At 42.1% G+C, this 21034-nt stretch overlaps 1 protein-coding gene across 1 annotated transcript in view; it reads right to left on the bottom strand.

The window, feature by feature from the left end:
• Positions 1–5961: 5961 nt before the first annotated feature.
• The window catches only part of galnt1 (UDP-N-acetyl-alpha-D-galactosamine:polypeptide N-acetylgalactosaminyltransferase 1), a 70519-nt gene continuing 55446 nt past the window's right edge, over positions 5962–21034 (bottom strand). The window contains exons 9-14 of the mRNA XM_036133401.1: positions 18493–18610; positions 18167–18347; positions 11551–11690; positions 11364–11462; positions 9333–9467; positions 5962–9205 (exon numbers count right to left, since the gene is read on the bottom strand). Of these exons, the coding sequence (XP_035989294.1) occupies positions 9059–9205; positions 9333–9467; positions 11364–11462; positions 11551–11690; positions 18167–18347; positions 18493–18610 (820 nt within the window). The 3' untranslated portion in view covers positions 5962–9058. The remainder of the gene's footprint in view (positions 9206–9332; positions 9468–11363; positions 11463–11550; positions 11691–18166; positions 18348–18492; positions 18611–21034) is intronic.

The following is a 21034-nucleotide window of genomic DNA, read 5'->3' as shown; positions in this document are numbered from 1 at the left end:
CATGGCGGACGCACTTCCATTTTCTTTTATTTATTTGACAGGGACAGTGTGCATTAATTGGCATTGCTGCAAATGCACCAGAATTAGCCAAAAGGCTATTTTTTCATCTGTTGTCCCTGGACAGATCTTATATTTGTCCACCTTAGAAGACAACACTCTGGCTGAAGTGTCCTTACCCAAAAAGATGTTTTTGGATGCGGCCACTGATTAATGCCCTCCTTGCACTCCCTTCCAGTTTGGATGGACGTCTGTCTTTATAGGTTTGCGGTTGTCGAAGGAAACCTCATAAAGGGACTTGATCATTAAAAGCTGATGGAATAGAGTGAGGTTTTCATCACAGATCACGATTGCGGTTTCCTAAATGAACAGAGCTGAAACTCCACTGAGCCTCTGTGGGATTTAGGGCTGGACTTTGGTCAGGCCATTCCTGCACATGAACATGCTGCGATCTAAAGCAACCTGTTGTAGCTCCGGCTCTATGCTTACGATCATTGCTGCCGTTCAGCTCCATCCATCTTCCCATCATCTCTGACCTGCTTCCTTGTCCCTGCTGCATCCCTGATGCATCCCCACAGCATGATGCTGCCACTACCACGCTACGCCGTGGATGGTTTATTCAGAATGTCACGCTTCTAAGAGCCATTTCCTCCACATGTATCTCCTACATGTCGTGTAGCAAACTTTAAACAAGCTACTTCTGTTTTTAATCTTCTCCTTATCAGACCTGACAGTTTCGGTGGAGAGCCATTTCCTGGTACGTTCGAAAAGCAGAGAAGGAAACCTTTTAATGGTGTCTTACTCTTGTAATCTGTTGGAAGAAAAAAAAAAAAGAAAGTGGGAGGTTGTCATCATAGAGCACAATTTTTTGACTTTAAAACACATTTAGAAAGAGCTGATCTCACGTCGTGAATCATCCGAACAAGCAAACTAGTGTTTTTCTAGACGAGCAGAGCAGCAACTTCCTCTGTCTTTGTGAGAGCCGAGGCAGACGGTGTCATCTGTTCTGTAAAGGCTTTACAGATGGTCGATGTGTCAGTGCAGCTCGGGACAGATGGACAGCATAAATATCAAATCTGTGAAATGCTCCAACAGAGGCTGCTGCTGAAGTCGGGCATCTTTCCAGAAAAAAAAAAAAAAAAAAACAGCTCACTGATTCATTCACTGCTGTCCCTGCCCTCGTAAAATTAATTAGATTTATTGTAAATGTTTAAAGAGAAGTGAAAATTATTTAACAGACACGCTGATCTCTGAGCTTAAGGAAAAACCCTGAAGGAAACCACAGGGTCAGATCAGGCCTCTCTGAGAGGCGTGAATCATTAAAGGAAAGACCAAATGGGACGGAGGCATGACTTTGCGTTAGTTGAAGCTCTGTGGGTTTGAAGCTGGTGATGTGACTTTTTAAAGTGAAACTAACAGCTTTTTTAATATAAGGAAATATGTTTGACTTTGGGAAATAACTGTTCAGCCAGCTTTCCAGAGCCAAGATAATTGAAATCCCGAACATATCCTATAAGACTCAAAGAATTATTGACTTTCAAAGAAATTTCTTAGTCAGTATCATGGCTTCTCGTTTTCATGGTGTTGAAATGAATGCAACAGAGGCCCATTTCTCTCGCTGTTGCCCTTAATATGAACCCATCAGCTGTTTGAAGGCCTGAAGGGATAATGTCTTTTCCACCCGGCCATTTGAGACGTAGCAGTGTGGAGTTTGCCAGCCTCTTCCTGGACTTTAATCAATCTTGTGTGCCGCAGTCCAGGTTGGTTTGGTGCAAAATAAAGGACAAATATGTTGAATACCCCTCCCTCTCCTTTGTATTGTCAGACCCAGTGGAGAGTCTGTGACAACATGGGTCTTGAACCTTGATGGAGCCAAAAGCCAGGATATTGTTAAATAAATAAATAAATAAAAACTTAAGGTTTCAGTAGGATAGACCATCTCTATCAGCATTTAAATGGTCCATTTAGACTGAAAGCCTACAGAGAACCTATTGGGTGGTGAGAAGACCCAGGATTGTGTAAAAAGAGCCAAAGATCCCTCTTGCTTTGTGCTCCAACCTTGTGAAATATTTTGGAACAATAATTGCTCTCCTCTTGGCAAAAGGGCAATGTAAAGTATTAAGAGCAGGTGCGCCATTAATTGTTCTGCTGGTGCTATTGTTCGAAAAATTGCTTTAATAAAAAAGAGACATTTATTTTAAAGCATTGACACGAATCTTTACCAGGGTTGCCAGTAAAGACGGCACGCTCTGTAGAAACATAAATCATCTATAAAATGACATCCTCTCTCACAGACTATGGTAGTTTTATCCTTTATTGGTGTAAAGGAACTTAGTTATCCCCCAAAAGGATTCATCACTTTGTATATTTTCAGCAAAGTTTCCTGTAGGGTCGTGCACATTTTTGCATGTTTTTTTTTTTTTATTTATTCTTTTACAGCTGTTTAAATTGGTTAGGTCAGAATAATTTCTTATAATTTTAAAAGGGTATGAACTCTTTTCAGAGTCATTGTATGCAAAAAAAAAAAAAGGTTTAAACGGTAAAACTGCTGCACCTTACACTGTAATTTAAAGTTACTGTAATTTACAACCTGTATTCTTGCACAAATGCCCTTTGCACAATCAATTCATACAAATGGTTTTAAAAATACTCACCTGTACACTGCTACTTCTCCTGCATTGTCGACATTTCAATTGTTTCACATTTGAATCACTGCTGCTCCTTATGCTGTAATCTAATTTCACTGCAATTTACAAGCTGTATGCAACGAAATTTCACTCTGTACGCACTCTGTGCATATAAAATGACAAATAAAGTTGTCTAAGTCTAAAACTTAACTCTTATTTTTTTCCTTTAGGCTATTTTATTTTCAAAGAAGTCAGAGACTCAAAGAGAGTTAAATGGGTTTGAATTAACTCGATAAAAATACGGCAAGTCAAGACGACCTTGGACTAAACTGACCTGTTCTTCCGGGTCTCCTGCTTCATCACCAACCTTCAACACCTCGGGAAACAACTTATGTTGTTTCTACTTTATTATCAGGGCGGATGATATGGCAACAAAAATGCATTCTTTTTGAAATCAAAATCACAATTTTATTATAATTTCCCCAATAAGTAAAAGCATGGCTGCATTTACAGAGCGTTTAAGCCAGGGTGCATTTCTAAACAGATGCTAATGAGTTTTTGTGATTGAAGTGAAACATAAGTGACTTTTAAGGGCTTGAAAGTCTGTCTGACTGTTTTGATCAACAACACTGAATTAAAGTTCCCTGTTGCTAGATAAAAGCTTATGAAGATAAAGAAATGGGAGAAAACTAGAAGTGATGACTCTTGTTTGGATAATACCATAATCTGTCAGCTTTGGCGGATGGACAACATGGTCTAGTCCTTCTTGATCTAATATCCTCCTTTCTCCTACAACTAATTTATTGGAAATAAAAATAATAATTACTAGAAAAGTTTTTGAAACTGGACCAATGAGGAGAGACTCAAAGCCTCCAAACTGATCAAGAAGCTGCTCTCAGACATATCTGCTAGGTTTGAAGGACACAAATCTGAGACAACAAAGTCCCCCCGGCTGCTCTGATCAAGATGCCATCCTCTCGTCTTTTCTTGGAGTTTCCCCTCCGGACCGCAGCTTGATTCAACTCAAAAGGCTGCACACACTTCTGAAGAAGTCTGTGACACAAAACCAGAGCAGAGTCTTCCTGAGCCGAGATCTATATCTCGTCACCAGCAGCGTCATTAGTTTAATTTGCAAACAGAGCCTGACGCTTTCCTCTTTTGCTCTCCCTTCACGGCGCTGAGCTGGATCAGTGAAAATAAGAGACGACTGCATCCACTAGATGATCAGCTGCCGTCTGAAAATAAAACCACACGCATCAACACATTTTTGCAAGCGTGCGCTAAAAGCTGTTGTCTAATATGTCTTCCTGATGGCTCTCGTTGGACCCAAATCCTCCCAGATGAATAATTCATCCGATTGAGAGCAGGAGTTTGAATAATCCGCCCTGCATCAAACACTCGGCCCGGCTCTCTCTCTCTCTCTCTCTGCCTCCCTCCCCTTCACACCGACTGGACCTTCATGTTTATTAATAGGCCGGAGAACAGTCCCACCAGACTTGTCAGGTTTCAGCGCAGACCCATCCCTCAGGCCGTCGCTCCGTTCTCACTGTTGCAGAGATGGAAATGGTTCATCTTTTCAACGCGCAGCGATGGCTTACAGCAGCGTGACGGTGGGATCCTGCGGTTGCTTTGCACCCACTTACAAGATCATTCAGGCTCAATCAGGCCCCACGAAAAGAAAAGCCTGACTGCCGTTAATATTTCAATAATAACGCAATATTATGCTGACAGAACACTAAATAATGGGTGAAATTATAGAAGAAATACAAGAGTTGGGGTCAAAAAAAGAGCAGAGTTCTGCAATTTTTGAAAATCTGCTCAGCCAAATAAAACAATTGGAGCAAACATTACCTGACCTTTTGAAAGAAGACAACTTTTTGATATCTACTACATTCCTTATTCAGCAAATCAGTACATGCTTTCTAGTGAGGCTCATTTGTCAGATTAAAAAGAACCTTTGGAAAATAAATACCTTTATTGAGGTGTTAAAACCCTACTTTCCATTAAAGCTCCCATTCCTGAATAAAAATGTTTATTATTTTGTTCTAATTTTGTTCTAAATGAAATCTCTTAAATCTTAACTGTTGTGCTTCCGTTAGCTGTAAGTGTGAAAACTATTAAAATTACCACAGAGGCTTCAGACATATCAGTCTGTGTAATTAAAATAATTACTTTTGCAATAAGAAGGTGGATACATTTTCTTTCTACAGGATGTTTATATTTGTGGAATATGTTGTAAAAAAAACGAGCACATAGTTTCCAATGTAATGAATAGATCTGAAAACACGTTACCGGTACTTTTAGTTTCTTTTCTGTTGTGGAAATTCAACGCAGTTATTCTGTTTTCAGGCTTTGGTACATCCATCATGAACAAGGATGTCATAATAATTTTAGCCCGTTGATGATTTAGCTGAATTGTTCTTTGTTGGGGTGCAATGAGTTCCTGTTTTGAATAATTTTGTTTCATAGAATTTAGTGTGATTTTCAATAAGCCACCTTTTGTCGTTTCATACATACTTAGAAGTTGCTGAACCAAAAGGAAGCACTTGGTCCAAAATCCAGACCTGAAACTCATCTGCTCCCATGGGAGAAAGGATTTATGGTCAGAAGACTGAGCTATAAAGGCTTCAAACCTAGGAAACCAGCAGCAAAAGACAAGCATGGTGGTTTACTTTGTTTAGGGATAAAGCACGGTAGTGGTAGTGTCATGCCCGGGGTCTTTTTTGCTGCCAGCGTGATAGAACAAGGATTTATTTAAATGAGGCAGAGACTGACTCTTCAGGACTGTAGCTGCAGACCCTGGAGCTAGATGACTGAAACACGGACACAACTGGAAAGATGATCAGGAAGACGTCAAAGCTTTAGGAATGGATGAAACAGGCAGACTTTAAGCTTCTGTAATAGCCCCAACATTAACCCCGCCCAAGGTGTGTTGAATAGTTATTCAAGCCTTAGTGGACTTGTATGTATATATTTGAGCTTGTGTGGATAACATTGACCCTGTGTCGATTGAAGAAAACCCCAATAAGTTCAACTTGTGTGCCCAATTCTCGTTTTTAGGGTGTGGTGACAATAGCGACCTGTATTCTGTTGGTGGCGGGAGGGGAAAGGTTTCTACGAGGGAGAAGAAAATAGAACAGCTTGAACTGGAAGCTGAATGTGGGACGGATCCACGGACAAGGGTTCGCTCCACCCACTAGGCCACACAGCGGCCCTCAGTGCTCGTTTTATACTGTGATAATCATTAGAATTAGACCCCATCGTTAATTTGACATTAACCTTTCCGACTGGACGCTTGTCGGCATGTTTGTGCAGAAAAATCAACACGCTCCTCCAGTTCTTCTGTAAACCTGTTCACCTTTATTTTCTACATTTGGATCAGCTCAGTGTGGAAGCCTGGACATGTCAGTTGCTTTTTAACCCCGCCCTCTCCCGGCCCCCCCAACATGGGAACAAATGATGCACTCCCTCAGTCTCACTATCAAAAAACATCTTCACCGTCACAGTCACTCGCTCGCTCAGATATGAAAGTCCAGTCGACGGCCTCCTCTCTCCGTGCCGCCGTCCAAAGGAAAGCCTGCATGGCGCGTAAACCCTTCCTCCACTGGAGGAAGCAGAAATGTTTCAAACCTTTACAAAATGACTCGTGCTCTGACTTACAGCAGCAGGAGTGACAAAAAAACAAACAAAAACAAGACAAAAATAAACAGTATTGTGATGGTTGAGATGATAATGGCTCTGTTGACAGAGACTGAAATATGAATCCAGAAATACTGCAGGTAAACTTGCAAAACAAGACGTGATTATGCGTTAAGATATATCGTCTGCTCCCTTCTAAGTCTCCACATTTATACGCTTACTGTTTATTTTTCTAAAACACCAAATAAACACTGCTTATGTATCCTTACAGCAGCTGCACTGCTGCCGGTGTGGATATGCTGATCGTTACTCAGCAGTATGGGCTCTTTGCTGCTAAAAAATGAATAAAAAAAAGAATTAAATAAAATAAAGTTTGACCTAATGAATAAAGATGAAGGAAAAACAGGTGCTTCCACACACTCCACTGCAGGAGAGAAGCCCTTGGAGTGTATTTTCTGATAGAGGTCGATATGGGATCACTTTTGCATCTCAATAAATTCGACTTTCACTGAAAAGTTAATTTGTTTCAGTAACTCAAAAACCCGCTATTTAAAACACCCATTACAGCGGGTAATTATTACTTTTTTATGTTCATCATGGTGCACAACAAAAGAAACCCCAAAATTCAGTTTAGCAGAAAATTAGAATATTACACAGGACCAACACAAAAACGAGTTTTAATACAGAAATGTTGTTTTCTCCAACATTATAGAGAAAACTGTGAATTAAGATGTTATCCAGCGGAGTCACTGACCCCCCCAAAAAAGGCTCAAAGCTAAAAACAAGATGGCTGCTCAGTGTTCTGCACCCAAGCATGATAATGGAAAGCTTAGTGGAAGGAAAAAATGAGGAAGAAACAAAGGGATACCAGCAGCCTTGAAAGGATCATGAAACAAAGCCCATTTAGGATGTCGGGGGAGATTTACTGGGAGTCAGACCATCAAACAGCCACCACCCACAGAGGGATCCAGGACTCAAGCTACAGCGGTCACATTTCTTGTGTTAAGGCAGTCCTGAACCAGAGACCTCAGAAAGTTTAAATTTCATTTGGAAATCGAGGTCCCAGAGTCTAGAGGAAGAGTGCAGAGGCACACGATCCCCAGAGTGACGTTTCCATGGTGGAGGATGATTTTGGGTGACGTGTCATGTGCCCCCCCCCCCCGAGCCTAAAGTCAGTGCAGGCACCTATTAGGACCCTTCAGAGCCCCTTAGGCTTCCCCTTCACAGATGAAGATGCTCATTTCCTTTACCAGCAAGACTCGCCGCCTGCCCACATAGAATCTGTGGAGCATTGTGGAGAAGAAGAAGAGAAACAGCGGAGGCAGCGATGCAGATGAGAGGACAGCTGCTCGTTAAGCCGAGCCACAGGCGGATCGCCTACATGCCACGCAGCGTGGACGCTGTAGGAACCCCGACTCAGGACATGCGCCGTACGACACTTGGACGTGCAATTCAATAACCCCGACGTTCCTGTGTTTGGAAAACAAAACGTAATATTCCAACTTCCTGAGAAACCAATTTGGGGGTTTCTTAGCAGTAAGCCTGAACCGTCAAAAGTTATATTGGAATTAATCAACATGAGTAAGTTATCTACATACTCTTTGGGTTTGCCCTTTTTAAATGGAGTTACTGAGACATCGTTTTTCATGATATTCTCATCTACTGAGATGCAGCGTTAGGAACTGCCTTTCACAGAGAGCGTGTGGCTTTGTAGTGTTTCACTGAAGCGCCTCTAATGGTTAAACACTACAGTAGGCAGTAAGTTTCAGTTAAATATCCAAGTAGCCTGTTGGTGTTGGCGAGGGCGTCGGCCGCGCGTCCTCAAAGAAAACAAACTAAAAGGGTTACCGAAACAGTAGAAACAGACAAGGCATGTAAAAACGGGACATAGAAATCTGAAGATATCACAAAACATATTTCTCTATCTCTACGTTTCTGCTGTTGGCAGACGTCGGGTTGAGTTTTTCTCTCTTTTTCGTTTTTTTTTTTGTTTATACGACGTGCCCACAATCCCACCCTCTCAGCGTGGAGGCTTCAGTCTGTGAGACGAGATACCGAGCTGCGACACCAGGGGGGGACATACGCTGCTGCAAGACCGCAAGGAGGGGCTCCGACACGTCCACACACACACACACACACACACACACACACACACACACACACACACACACACACGCAGCCACACACAAGACATAACCACTCACACACGCAGTCAAACATGCATCCTTCTTCATATGAGTTCACGTTCAATATCAGTTATAAAATTAAATAAAAAAAACAAACAAACAAACAAACAAGAATTTAAGGAAAACAAACAAATGTTCAGGCCCCTTCTAAAAGCTTACATTCATCTCAGTTCAGACACACAGGTAAGTGCACGCACGCTGATCGGAGGCAGTCAGTAAACGTTGGGGTGATGAGCTGAGGGAAGGCTGTGTGCTGAACCTCGTCTCCACGGTTCTGGATTCGCCTGCAGGAACCAGTCACTCTTAAAATCTCTTCTTAAAAAAAAAACAAAAAAACAAAAAGAAAAGAGGTGTAAAACGACAGATATGGTCTCTGAGGGGGGAGTCTCCACAGTCCACAGGAAGCTTGAAGACTCTCCTTCCTCCGATCTCTGGCAGATGTAGTACCGTCCCATCCGTCCTCCTGAATCCCCTCCAGGGAAGTCTCTGTCCTCGCGCCCAGATTGAATGAAACATGCCCCGCTCGTCCGCCTGCTCGCTCTGGGCCCGCTCTGTGTGTGTGTGTGTGTGGGGGGGGGGAGTGTGCGTTTGGGAGTGTGCGGAGCGTGGTCAGAAGACCTCGGGTAGTGTGACGTTGCGCAGCAGCCACTGCTGGGAACGGGAGTGTGTGCAGTCTCTGACGCTGGGCACCTGGCTGTCCTCCTCGCTGGCCTTGTCCAGACACTGGTTACTGTTGACGTGGACCAGAGTCAGCTTCTGCAGGGGGTGGGGGGGGGGGGATGGGCACATGTGAGGGGACTTTGTTTACATCGCCAGCACTCAGAGCAGAAATCTTAAACCCCCCTGATATCGCACAGCCTCGTCAGAGATCTCTCCCACTCACCACAGGGTCGTATTCCCACAGCTGGTTGCCTTTAAGGTGATGACACTTGAGCATCATGACGGGCCCGTTTAGCTTGGACACATCTAAACACAAGTCGTCTGTCCGGATCTCCTTGTTGGCCGTGTAGGAGAAAACCTGCAGGTCACGCAAGCACAAACACGGGTCCTTCAAGGAGCTCATTTAAAGGCTCATTCGCAGGTTCAGAACCAGACTTTGGAGCAGAAACGGTTAAATGCAAACAGAAAACAGAAAATGTTTACTGTAACAACTTCACAAAAGGCTCTCAGTTTGGGACGTCCCAAAGTAGCTTCTGCACAACGATTATAAGCCAAACGACTAAATCCTGGACATTAGTGGCGTTATTTCAAGCCACGGAGGAACATTGTTGCTGATTTGCATCGTTTTTGCACATTCAAATCATCCTTATAGAAAACATACTGGTGTGGCAGCTCCAGACAGATATAGTGCCTTGCGAAAGCCTTCACACCTGTTAAACGTGTTCTTATTTTGTCAACAAATCTTATTAAGGCTTTATTTGGCAAACACAAAGTACGCCGTCATGAAGTGGAAGTGAAATGACAGCGAGTCCCTGTTTAGTAGAAAATATTTTTTGCCGCATTTACAGCTGCAAGACGCTACGTTCATCTAACAATGTTTCTCTGTTCCTGCTGAAGAAAAGCTTCTACACAGCGCAATGATGCCACCATGTTTCCCAGAGGGGAAGGTGAGTCCACAGCGATGTGCACACACACACTGGTCAGTGTGCCAAAAAGGTTCAATTTTGCCTCATCTTAGATAACCTTGCTCCACATGCTGCTGTTTGCTGTATCTGCCAAATCTTAACCTACCTCTCTAACTTCTACCTGTAATTCATTTCTCCTTGCCGCTTTTCCACAAAGCCCAGATTTGCGGAGAGCAAGACTAGAGGGTGTCCTCTCAACATGTTCTCACACCTGAGCTGGGATCCCTGCAGCTCCTCCAGAGTGACCATGGGCCTCTTGGCTCTCCTCTGTGAATAATGCTAAGCTGCCGCTGCCAGTGAGATGTCCAGAGCTTGGCTAGATCTCCCTGCTGAGTTCCTCGGTCTTCGTGATGCTGCTTTCTGAATCGTGCCCTTTGGCAAGCTTCAAACCGACTAATTACATTTCTGTTTTTATCTGGTGGTGCTGAACCGCCCTTTTCAGCAAGGGATCCAGTTTTGTGATAAAATTAGTGTTTGCTCACTAATGTTTTCTCTCAAACCTCTGAGATCTTCACAGAACAGCTTAATAAATAAATATAACACTCACAGTCCATCTCTCACATTTTGTATTTTGGGTTTTTATTCTCCTCACAATTATGCCCTACCCTGTGTTGATCCCTCTTATGAAGTCCTAATAAAACACAGAGAAGTTTGTTTTTGTAACATGAGAAAAACAAGCAGAGGGTTTTAATACTCCTGCAAAGCCCTGTATCAGCTATATAAACACAGAAGGGAAAAAGTATGTTTGATACCTGGTATGTCAAGAAGAAAGTATCTAAACACCGAACACGACGCGTGTTTAGTGGGTTAAACTCCACCTGCAGAACTGAACTAATAAACTGGAGTAAAGTGCTTAATGCGAAGCCTTGTACATCCACCCAGATGTTTTATTGTCGAAAGTCTCGCCCCAGAAGCAGATTTGGGGGAAAAATGTTAAATGAAAAACAGCGCAGCATAATTTGATTTACTTTTACTTTTGAAGTTAAATATCTTAAAAGGAAAATGTTATTTTCTACAAATATTTGAGCAATAATATAATAATTTGTTTCAAATTACGTCCCAGTTTTCATCTTGTTAATCTTTCCAGCCATTACTTTGTATTGATTAATAACCATTACTGTCTGAAAACCTGACCTTTGATCTGTTGCATGTGACCCGTTTAAAATAAATGAAGTTCGTTTCAATTATGCTGCGATGAACTGCTGAAAAACGACTTTGCTTTACATTGCCAGCCACTTCCACGCTTATTTTAGGAGGGTCGTTCGTTGCAGCAGGAACTGCCTCCTTACCTGGTTGCCTCCCATGCCGTGGCAGTTGAAAATGCCAACCTTCTCATTTTCCTTGCGGGCCATGTTGTCCAAGCACTGGTTGGTCTCCACGTTCCGGATCTGAGGCAAAGCCACACAGATCAAAGTAAGGATCGCTTACAAAAGCACCGCGGACAGTGGTGTGGTCTGTGTGTGTGGGTGAGAGTACCTCTCCCAGGGAGTAATAGTGCCTGGGGATCTGGGAGTCGGGGTAGACGTTCTCCAAATACCAGCTGAAGGGCTTACACTGGAGCTTGTGTCTCAGGCCAGAGCGAGATGAGATGTCACCGTAGTCCACTTTGGTCACACCTGGAGACACACAAACACACCCATGCAAATCTTATTAGAAATGCGTCCAATTGGGGTAAAACCGGGCTGAATCAAAGCACATGATGTGTTCCTAATAAATCTGCTCAACCAGACAGATCAGGCAGAGTTAAACATTTTTATTTTCTGGGATTACTTTTATCACATTCTGTGACGTTTTAAACATACTTCAACGCATTTGATTGAGCTTTTGTGAAAAAACCAATACATCACTTTCTTAAATTTGACAGAAAATATCTGAAAAGTCTGACTTGCGCATGTATTCAGTCCCCTTTACTTTGAGACCCCCAAATAAAATAAATACCAACCAAGTGGACCAGATTAGAGCGTCATAAAGACCAAGGAGCAGATCAAGATCAAGGAGAAATATGTTGGGTTTTATGGGGTAAGGACATAAGACTTAAACATCTCACAGGAATCATCTTCTGAAAACAGAACCTGCACTACTAGAGACATACTAACAGATGGATGTCCACTTAATGTGACTGAGTAGCAGCCAAGAGGCTCATGGTGACTCTGGAGGAGCTGGAAGAGCCATCAACCATGCGCTCCACAAATTTGGTCCATTTAAAGCAGCACCAAGTAATCTTCGAGACGTGCTCCCTCTACAGGACCTTTTGAAAATAGCACTGTCGTAAATGCTGCCCTCTGTGTGAGGATACGTTAAGTTAAAAATGTTACTTGTTACATAAATGTGCTGCTTTAAAGAGTGGCAAGAAGAAAGCTAGTTGCTGAAACTACCTTTTCCTGTCTGCAAGGAGTCAAGTAGGAAGCACAGCAGACATGTGGAAGCAGGTTCTCTGATCAGATAAAGCCTGAACAGACCTTTCAGCATGAAATGTGTGCTAACAAACACCGCACATTACCCTGAACACACCATCCCCACACTGAAACGCTGTGGTGGCAGCATCACGCACAAGGAAGCTAGTCAGGAAGCTATCATGGAGGAGAAGATTTATGACCGTGGCCGACGTTGATCCTTTCAGCTGGACAACGACAACAGAATAGGCGCCTAGAGCTGCAGTGGAGAAGGTTTATATCAAATCCTATTCATGTTTTGTTGAACGGCCTAGTCAAAGTCTACTGCAACACCCTTTACAGCGGGATCTACCACGCTCTCCTCCGCCGTCTCTGGCTGCTCCACATTTCAGCTGCCCGCCTCTAACAAGGATGAGACGGTGTGAGCATCTACTCCGATATCGCGTTCTCTTCACTGGCTGCCAGTTCTTCTAGAACGGATTTTGAAATTTTACACTTCTAAATGTTTAAATCGTCTGGCACCTCCTGATCTTCCAGATCGTTATCATCCTTGTAGAGCTCTGAGATCTGCAGATCAAATCCTCTTGGTGGACCCGACTTGTGACTGGGAGAGACAGAGGCCTTTCAGGCTTGAGGCTTTTAGTATCATGATTTTAACTCTCATTCTTTATTCAACTGTGCAACTCTTTGGCTGAGTTACTATAAAGCACTTTATGAATAAAGTCTTGATTGATTGAGAGTCCAGACTTAAATCCAGTTGAGAATCTGTGGCACGACTTTAAATTAATACTCACAGATGCTCCCCATCCAATATGACTGAACTTGAGCTACTAGATATGAAGAATGGGCAAAAACTTCGGTCTCCAGATGTTCAAACTCGTAGAAACATTCTTTTAAAAGACTTGCAGCTGTAACTGCAGTAAAAGCTTGCTGTACAAAGTACTGAATTGAGAGGTTCATTAGTTACATTTCTTAAAAACAATATAGTCCTTTCTTTTCACTTTACATTTTTCTGTGTATATGTTTATTAAATTTTTTCCAGAGTATAAGCAAAACATACAAAAATAAAGGGGAACACATGGAAAAAGAAAAAAAAACAACTAAACCAGGCGACATGAGTTTGACAAAAAAGATAAGGTACAGGAAAAAAGAGAATAAAGATAAAATGATTTGATGAGTTCATCATACTGGTAGACATTAAGTGAAGTTCACAACGTTGCTAAAGACTGAATCATTGCCTTTAGGGAAATAATAAAAAAAGGTCCCAGTCTTATCAAACTCTGCTCCTCTCTCTTCATTATACGCTCTCAGTCTCTCCAACATGTTAAGACATTTCTCCCGTCCACAGAGTATATGTAGACACAAAGTCCAGTTCCTACATCCGTAGGATACATTTTTTTTTTAGCTATCACCATCCCCAAAAAGAAGAGCTCTTTTCTCATACCAGTATTGCAACAAGAGAGTTGGGTAGCAAAGTTTTGCCAAAAGAAACAATAAACTATGAAAAATGGACTTCCAATAAGATTGACTATTATTGCAAAAGCAAAAGGAATGTGCCAGATTACTGTTCATAGCTTTACAAAGGTGGGGGAACATCAGGATAGAGCCTCACTGAAGCCTGTGAAGCGTTTTAAATTGTTGAGGGTTATGTCTTGCATTAAGAGAACAATTACGAACATATCGCGATATCCCCACGAGTGACCAGGTTCGACTTCACAATTTCTTCTAAAGTTTCATGTTTAGTCAGAATTTCAAAATGTTCTTTTCTCTTTACATACATGCACTGTTGTGCTGGTACAAAGTACATGTGGATAGGTTTACGAGGCACTAAATTTAGAAGACATTCACTGGACTTTTGCTGTTTTTATATAAAGTATGCAGACATGTTGAGAAATCGCCTTGTCCATTCTTTTTATGTTTTCTTCTCATGGCTGATTCACTGTTTTTTTTTTTTTGTATTTCCACTCTTGAAAGCAACAGCGTTCAGACACCTGGTGTTTAACTTTTCTGTTTGCCATGACTTCATTTGGACTCACAACGGTGACAGGAGTCTTGGCGCACACTAGAACCTTGACAGAACCTCCAGGGAGGTGTAATCCATGAGGTCAGAGCTTTCTTTTCTTTAAACCTGTCACGTTTACATGACAGCTGGCATTACTCTTGACAGACCTGCCATGTTTGTGCAAGAAAATACAAGCGATGAAATGGAAAAAAAAGAAAAAAGCATACTCACTTTTAAACAGGTTTATTTGCAGAGTGTAAAAGTGGAGATGCAATAGAGAACATTGTGCATTTGTCTTGGACCAAACACCGTACCGCCTCATAATTATACTGAAAAATGTTCTTTATTAAGTTGGCTGAACGCTAATCTTTTTACCTACCAGCTATCCAATAAGGTGAGAGCAAGCAGTTCAGATCTCCTGCCATAATGAAAGCGATCCACAAATGTCACGGTGACCTGGAAAGATTGCTTTTTCACCGGAGTGTTTGGTTCATTTCAGCCCTGTCCGGTCTGAGCCAGCTGGACCAGCCTAAACTCCCAGACCTCTCCATCTATCCCTGCGGGTATCATGAGGGACTTAGCTTCAGCTCATCTCTTCTACGCTTCCCTCCAGCCTTGTTTGTTAAAATCCCGATCCATCGACAAGCTGCAATGAAACATTAACAGTCCAGCGAGTCTTTTCTCCGCCGACTGGAAAACTGTTTGCTGACCGCAGGACAGTTTCCTGTGGTTCCTGGCAGCCCTCCATGCCAGCTGACGTTGGAAATTCAACCGCGGCTTGATACCCAGCCGCCATGCCAAATCAGGAAGAGGAAATGTTTTTGTTGCTGTACGCATGTGTGTGTGTGTCTGGCTAGATTTTAACCGAATGCATTTAACAAACACGAGCAAACGTACGCGTGTCGCTGACCGTGTCGTTTGAACGTTGACGGGCCTTCCACAGATGGCCTCACGTAGCAGCAGTAGTACAGCGCTAAGACCTGGAGAGCTGCCACGATGCTGAATGGGCTTTAATGTCTGGACCGACTGCAGTGATGTAAAGTTGTTGCTCTGCATCGAGAAGGAATTTGCTCCAACTTTTCAGACATAAAATGGTGAAAACATCTCCTGAAGACACTAAAAAGAAATCTGATAGCCTCCGTAGTTGGGGTGGGTAAGCTGAGCAATATTGAGCATCATAAAATTAAATTAAGTGATTAACTATTCATCAGCCTGTGATAGTAAAAATAAAACATACTGATGATGGATGCAGGCGGTCGGGAGGGTTCAAATCCTGTTTCCACTCTTGATTCCATCATCAATGCAGTAAACGCCACATTTATGCTTTTAAATAGGAAGGACTGGAATCATTGTGGTGCAACTAGTGCAGGGAAATAAATCTCTTTAAGGATTACATTTAAATTTTGCAGCAATATTTCTTTTTAAGTGTTTTAGATGCTATTTATGGAGAAGTTTAAATGGTAAATCATAATTACAGAAACAAATGTGCTGAGATTGTAGAACTCTGTCAACTTTATTGTGATGATGACAAAATATTGTGATACATTTTTGTTTTTCATTGTAGGTATGTATTTAAACGATTTTCTTCTCATTCTTCAGTTCAACTAACGTCCTTGAATCAAGGCAGCAATGCTACTGATTCTGTGTAGCACTTGAATGGTAATAATTAAAGATGCACCGATGAGGCTTTTACAGACCAAAACTGATTTCTGGTTTGCCTCTAAAAAAATTATAGCTTTTATAAATAAAATTGACTTTTAAATACTGTAGTTTGAATTAACTCCAGAGGCGTATGATTTAATTTGGAAACATTCAATGGCTTCACAGTTCTACTTGTTACACAACTGGATTATCTGTAGCTGGGAAACTGGCAGAATAATCTCCAGTGAGGCTCTAGGTTGAATACTTTGAACTTATTATCTGGGTAATTAAGACGGCTTCGGTAATGGATTTAACTATTAATGTCCCCATCTGACCCCGAGTATCGGTTGGGGGTCCTCACAGCTTTTTTGACTGCATTCGACCCCTAATAAATGTGAAGACACTTCGTTTTTTTGGCTTTGCGTCAGCTGCACCGAACACCACAGTTGTAAAAATGTGTGATGGAGAAAACCAACTAGTGTTGCTAACCACATGTAGAATCTAGCAGTTCATCTTCAGCAGTTCATCAATATCAGGTTAGTGGCACATTTCTCATACCAAGCTGTCACACTTCCAGACACTTTTTCAGCCTCCAGTTTACCAGGTTCTCAGTCAATTTTGACATATTTCTACAGTGATCAGGCTTTAAATACTGTATGTATCCTAGAGGAACACCAGGCAGCAAAGACTGAAGGAAGGAAGTTAGGGAAGAGGGAAAGAGAGATAAACAGGATGGATGAAAGAACAGATGTGCAAACAGATCGATGACTGGCTGGATAAAACCCTTTTCATAATAGGATTGGGAATTAAGTGTGGAAAAACAAATATTTTTCAAAACCTTTTTCTTTTTCTTTACCTATCCTGAGCGGCAAATTGCTTAAATCACAGGTCAGATTTCTTCAGCCCTGAAAAGGTGGAAATGTAAGAGAACACGCTAAATCTGAAGGTCAGTGACGTAATGCCACATACTTTAGAGCACAGGTGTCAAACTCAAGGCCCGCGGGCCAAATCTGGCCCTTCAAGGTAAATTATCCGGCCCTCGAGAGCCAAAAAAAAAGGAATATATCCTTTTATAGTGTATAAAGTGGCTAAAACTGTGCCTCCTGTAAGTGTAACTCACCCCAATATCAACTTTTTTTGCAGATAAACTGTATAAACTGGGCCTAAGAGTGCTACTTTTATGTTACTATGCATTTTTTATGCTACTGTGTGAACTGGAATGAAATTATGAAATGAAAAGTATCGTCTCTACACATGCAAGCGGCCCTTTTAATGACTTCATGATGCCAAAGTGGCCCCATATAGAAATTAGTTTGACACCTCTGCTTTAGAGGAACCTCTACAGGGAAGCCGTTTTAAGTGACGGTGATCGGGCAAAAACGCTTACAGAACAAGTGGATGAACAACGCAACGTTGTAAAGAATGTAAGTTCTGTCATCTTTTTGAGCCTTGGTAGCCATGTTGTTCTCTTTCCTCCTTCTTTTATATGATAATGTGAAAAAATATGAAAAAAAGGATTTCAGGGAATAACTGCAGACATTTCAGTTGTTTCAGAGAGTTGGTGAAGAACTTTAAAGCGTCTCTGGAACTATTGTCAAAGTTTCAGACAGACACAGCATCTATTTATAAGAGACAAAAACTCCTGAAGACGTCATCAGGTCTTCCTTTGTTTTTCAAAAACCAACAGATATCGTGTTGTGTCACGACCGCGACATATTACACTGTTACAGAACCAGTGGTGAACTGGAACCAGAACCGGTCTAGAAGTGACAGAATACAGTTTTCTGCCATTTTTTACTTTTGGGTCGTCTCTCTATCCCAAGCTTGTTTGTGTGTTCAGGTAAATAGATCCTCTGTAGCATGAAATTACTTGCCGCCACACATCCTGTGCTGCTCGCCTGCCGCTGCAGTATCGCGCCGTCACCAGGTTAATGGATGGATCGCACCTGCCAGAGATTAACCTCCACACACGAGTACCTACATGCATATCTTAATGAACAACGACGCAAACAGAGCCACACACACACACACACACACACATACAGCCCCGACTCACCAGGAGAGATGATGTAGAAGAAGTTCTTGAATTCATCCATCCAGACCTCTGCCAGGCGGCGGTTATTTTTGTTGATGATCTGTCCCGTTCCTCCGGGAAACGTGTAGGGCGTCGCCTTTCTGAACACGTGACCCACGTGCGAGCACGTGACGATCTCCAGAGTCCCTCCGCACTGCCAGATCTGCGAGGAAGAAGTTTGTAAAACGCTGTGAAAGCGCATCTACTGAATGTTGGACTCTGAGGTAAGAGTGTTGCATCAGTGTGGGTGCGTGACTGTCAGCCCGAGCTGAGAACAGAGTCATGCTAGTTGGCCGCGTTTCGCTCACTCTGAAAGAGATTTCCAGGTTCTCTCCGCCCCAGATGTCCATGCCTGCGTCATACGTGCCGATCTCCTGAAAATAATCCCTGTCTATGGAGAACAAGCCGCCTGCCATGGTGGGAGTCCTGGAGAGAGGAATAAATTTAAAAAGAGTGAGGCCCCGGTTCGTGTCACTTCATTCCCCAGCGAGCCTGTTTTCTAAAGGTCGCTCAGTATCTACAGATCCCATCAGAGCTTTATATTTCAGCCCCTGTTCTTTACTGTCTTCCTGTTATTTTCCATTTCTCGTCTTTCTTCTGCTACGGGGCTCTGTTGTTTGATGGTCATGTCAATGTTTAATGGCCTCAGTTCTCTTCCCCTTCACACCCCGTAACACAATGGCTCCCTCCTTTATAGACAAGGCCTATTTTCTCTACTGCCTGGTTTTCTTCTTTCAGTTAACGTCCCGAGTTCACTTGGAAGAAAAACAATACGTCCTACAGAAATAAACCCAGATGAAATTGGTGGCGCGCTGCGCAGCATTTGTCTAAAAACCCGGTAAAGAAAAGCGATGTAAGAAGATGTTTGACGTTAAAGAAGCAACTCTAGGAGAGCAGAGCGGTGAAAACAGATGATTGAAGCGTTCCCTTTCAGCGATGACACGGCACAGTTCTGTAAACTCTTCAGCACCAAATCAAATCAAGAGTTTTTATGGGATTCAAACCCGCGGCAGTAAAACAAACAATAGACACTTAAATTAAAGGGGAGCTCTGATCCTGAATAAAGCCCTTTATCCAAACACAGTCCGTCACGTTCATAAAAGCCGTGTTTGCAGCCATCCGCTTATCAACACACTGATGTACACAAACGCTGGCACCATAAAATACCACAACAACCCCAGACAGACAGACTTTATAGCGTGAACTGAGAAAGATATTTATTCCTGTCTGGAGGAGTTACAGCAGCTTGACACATGGATATTTACTGTATTTGGAGAAGTTCAAAGTTAGTTTTCTTTTGATTTTATGTTGCTGTAAACAACTGTGACTTTAGTTGCTTTAGTGCCGCTTGTCACAGAGTATCAGCTAAAGCAAAGGCTACAGTTTTCTACGCGTTGGCGAGTAATAAGAAGCACTTCAGGCAGTCAAAATAAACAACAAGCTGTGAACTATTGTCTCCCGCTCCTCTCACTTTTTGACTAAAGCACTATAACCTGCTTATTAAACATTTATAATAAGCCCAGCTTGATTAATATCTTGTTTACTAGCTATTTATTGGCCTACTATGCCTATGTCGTTATATTTAGTTGTTTATTTATTACAGAGTCTTATTGTAAAGAGGTACTCAGATATATTTTAAGAAAAAACAAACTCTAGCAACGTGTCAATCAGAGATAAGGAATATTATTAATCAATAAAATAGCACAACTTTCATAATTAACTGTGCTACGCTTGGCGGCAAACGCTGTAATCGATCGTTAGTGATAAGTGGCAGCGAAGCTTTTACTGTGGAGCAAATGAAGCAACTCGAGTCCAAACAATTCTTCGCGTTACGGGAGAAATAAACTATAGCAAACCTGGTCCTCTGGAACCACTGTAGGGGTTTCCCTGCCGCCGCACACCTGACTTAAATGAATGGGTTATTAACTTCTGCAGCACTAGATGGCACAATGAGAAGGCACCGTAATGCATTCATTTATATCAGGTTTGCTGGAGAAGAGTTTAGAACATGAAGAACTATGGGCCCCCAGGACTGAGAACCAGTGAAATATAAAACATTTATACCAGGGTAGTAGTCCACACTTCCATTAGTGCGCTCGTTTCTCCAAAAATGACTAAACAGTACAAATGCTCAATCTAGTGACGTCACTGGGCCATAACTTTGAGTTTTTTTAAACCCTGAACGCTCAGAGACGCCTTTCCTTTTTCTCCAAACTGAATCATGAAAACTGACCGTAACTGAGGCAAGCGAGGTCTGCAGCGCTGTACATGTTCTGGATTAATTTTTTACCTCCTATATGAACCATTGATGCATTTCTGGAGTCATTTTGGTAGGTCGGTCTCTCCTGAGTAGGTTTACCACAGTTCCATGTTTTGTCTGTTTGTGGATAATGTCTCACACACAGGTGTGCTGGAATCCCAAAGCCTTAGAAATGACTTTCTGATTGATGCCATTGAATATCTTTAGAAAAGCACATATGTTTCTTTCTGAAATCTTTTAGCCTACTTCATGCAGTCAGACTGGTATTATTTACAGGATTTCTAGATTATAAAGGTGTGGAAGTAATCAGACTTGGACACGGCCATGGATATTAAGCCATAAATATAACCAATCACAGTAAATTAATGATTTAACCAGATTGGTTTGGATAGGCGTTTTTCCTTTAATATATTATACAAACCTTTTTGGCTAGTGGCGTTTTTCACTTCAATTATCCTTTTTACAAAACTATAAATTCAACAGCCTTCGAGTGTTCCCAATAAGAACCCACTGCTCTGTGACAGAATGGGGTTTGTCTCCAAATGTAAAATAATCTTCTCTGCCCTGACACCGCAACCCATTTTTATATA

Source organism: Fundulus heteroclitus, chromosome 3, assembly GCF_011125445.2.
Source record: "Fundulus heteroclitus isolate FHET01 chromosome 3, MU-UCD_Fhet_4.1, whole genome shotgun sequence".
Taxonomy (NCBI): Eukaryota; Metazoa; Chordata; class Actinopteri; order Cyprinodontiformes; family Fundulidae; genus Fundulus; species Fundulus heteroclitus.
This window is presented reverse-complemented; position numbering and strand designations above follow the sequence as displayed.